We start from the raw sequence: 1,699 nt of genomic DNA on the forward strand, positions 1-1,699 counted from the left end.
TTAGGATACCAGTCTGTAAAATGATTTGAAAGGTGTGCAACACACAGCAGTAATGTTAGACTGACTGAAAATGAATGCAGCTCTTACACAACTCATGCAAAAGCAATGATTGGAGCTTTCTAAAGGACATGAGCATACTTTGCCAAGTTTAGCCCTGATTTAAAATAGCTTGAATTTTGCATAAACACCGAAGTGGTGCCTTATGTTTTTAATTTGGGAAAATCTGTGAACACAGAAACCGTTAAATGGTGTTACAGCACCCACAACCCCCTCAACTAGACCCCCGAGTCCCTTTTAATAACTTCTTCAATACAGCTTTAAATAATTTAGCTGTGGTCACACAGGGTAGACTTTTTTATCTCCACACTTTAAAGCACCACACTAACACACAGGGATGAAACAACTTCGCAATGCCTCATCATTCAGTTTTTATTTTAGCTATTTTGCAGCTGCATTGATGCAAATTATTAGCTAATCGAAAGCCAAAGAAAAGGTTAAAAAAATAATAATAATTGGAATTCTTTTACTCAGTCAGCCGTCTGAACGACTGCACAGTGGGGCAGACAGCGCCCCAGTCCACAGGCCTGCGGTACTCGCCTTTCTCCAGTAGGTACTGGCGGCCCTTGTAGTTGGGGTGCTCGTAGAAGACCCACCAGCCTCCCAGGACCCTGCAGGAGTGCACCTCTCTCCAGTGAAACGTCTCCAGCACAGAGGCGCAGTCCTCGCTCGCTTCAAACACCTGACCGGAGAAATCGGCTTTGCCATACAGCTGGATCTTGTAGGGGTCTCCAGGGGCCTGAGTGAAGCGGGATACAGAAGAAGACGGTAGGTAGAGGGGAGGGGGTTGGGAAAACAATGAAGCTAGGTTTGATTGATGTCACTACAAAATGCGTTGTTTCTTATCATGGATTTATTCCACCGATCCAGATTTCAAAATTCATTTATGTGAAAATGAAGTGGCGTTTTTAAAATGCTATAAAATTCCCCAATGTCCCCTGAGATGTGTAGGATCTTACACAGCCACTTTCCCACTAACCACAGTGTCTTTGACCTCTTGGTACGAGGCACCTGATGTGTTGAGATGGCTTACAAAGTGAATCATCTTGCAAGAGCTGACTCTGTCATTGAGGCCGTTCCAGCTGTGGTAGTTGGGGTATTCCCCTCTCTTCAGGACGTACTGGTAACCCAAGTAGTTTGGTCTCTCGTAGATCACCCAGGTCCCGCTCTCCACACGGGCCGAGTTGCAGCAACTCAGATAGGAGTGGAAGTCGGTGCAGTCGCTGTCGCATTCGTACCTGCGACCCTGGAAGTTCTTGTCCTCGTAGAAGATGATCTGGGGGATTGTATGTGAGTGATAACCTGGTATTAATGATTTTACATGCCAGATCTAAATGTTGTTCTACTCACCCTGCCCATCTTGGGACCGACTGTGCTTCACTGTTTAGCCTCCCTTGAAAAATCTACAATAATGTAGCGTGTATGTGCTCATATTGCCCTCTTTTATAGCTTCAGAGCGCTCTGAAACTCACACAATTGCTTGGTCATGAGAATGAGATCCAAAATTTGAGTCAGTGGTTCCACTGCTACTCGTGTTTTCCAGAAAGAGGCTGTGGGATTAGACCACATAAAGACCTCAGGCACTGACCAACTCTTTACAGAAAACTGTAAACATACTGCACACAGTGCGAACTACACACAC

At 45.2% G+C, this 1,699-nt stretch overlaps 1 protein-coding gene across 1 annotated transcript; it reads right to left on the reverse strand.

Annotated features, from left to right (window-relative positions):
• Positions 1-404: 404 nt before the first annotated feature.
• On the reverse strand, positions 405-1,488 carry LOC102293105 (gamma-crystallin S). The gene is made up of 3 exons (XM_005953572.3): positions 1,408-1,488; positions 1,091-1,333; positions 405-796 (listed from the first exon to the last, which is right to left on the reverse strand). Exons 1-3 carry the CDS (start codon positions 1,414-1,416, stop codon positions 524-526), a joined length of 525 nt encoding a protein of 174 aa, XP_005953634.1. The 5' UTR covers positions 1,417-1,488; the 3' UTR covers positions 405-523.
• Between the last annotated feature and the right edge of the window lie 211 nt (positions 1,489-1,699).

Source organism: Haplochromis burtoni, unplaced genomic scaffold (genome assembly GCF_018398535.1).
Source record: "Haplochromis burtoni strain Fernald_Lab_line unplaced genomic scaffold, NCSU_Asbu1 Contig_5459, whole genome shotgun sequence".
Taxonomy (NCBI): Eukaryota; Metazoa; Chordata; class Actinopteri; order Cichliformes; family Cichlidae; genus Haplochromis; species Haplochromis burtoni.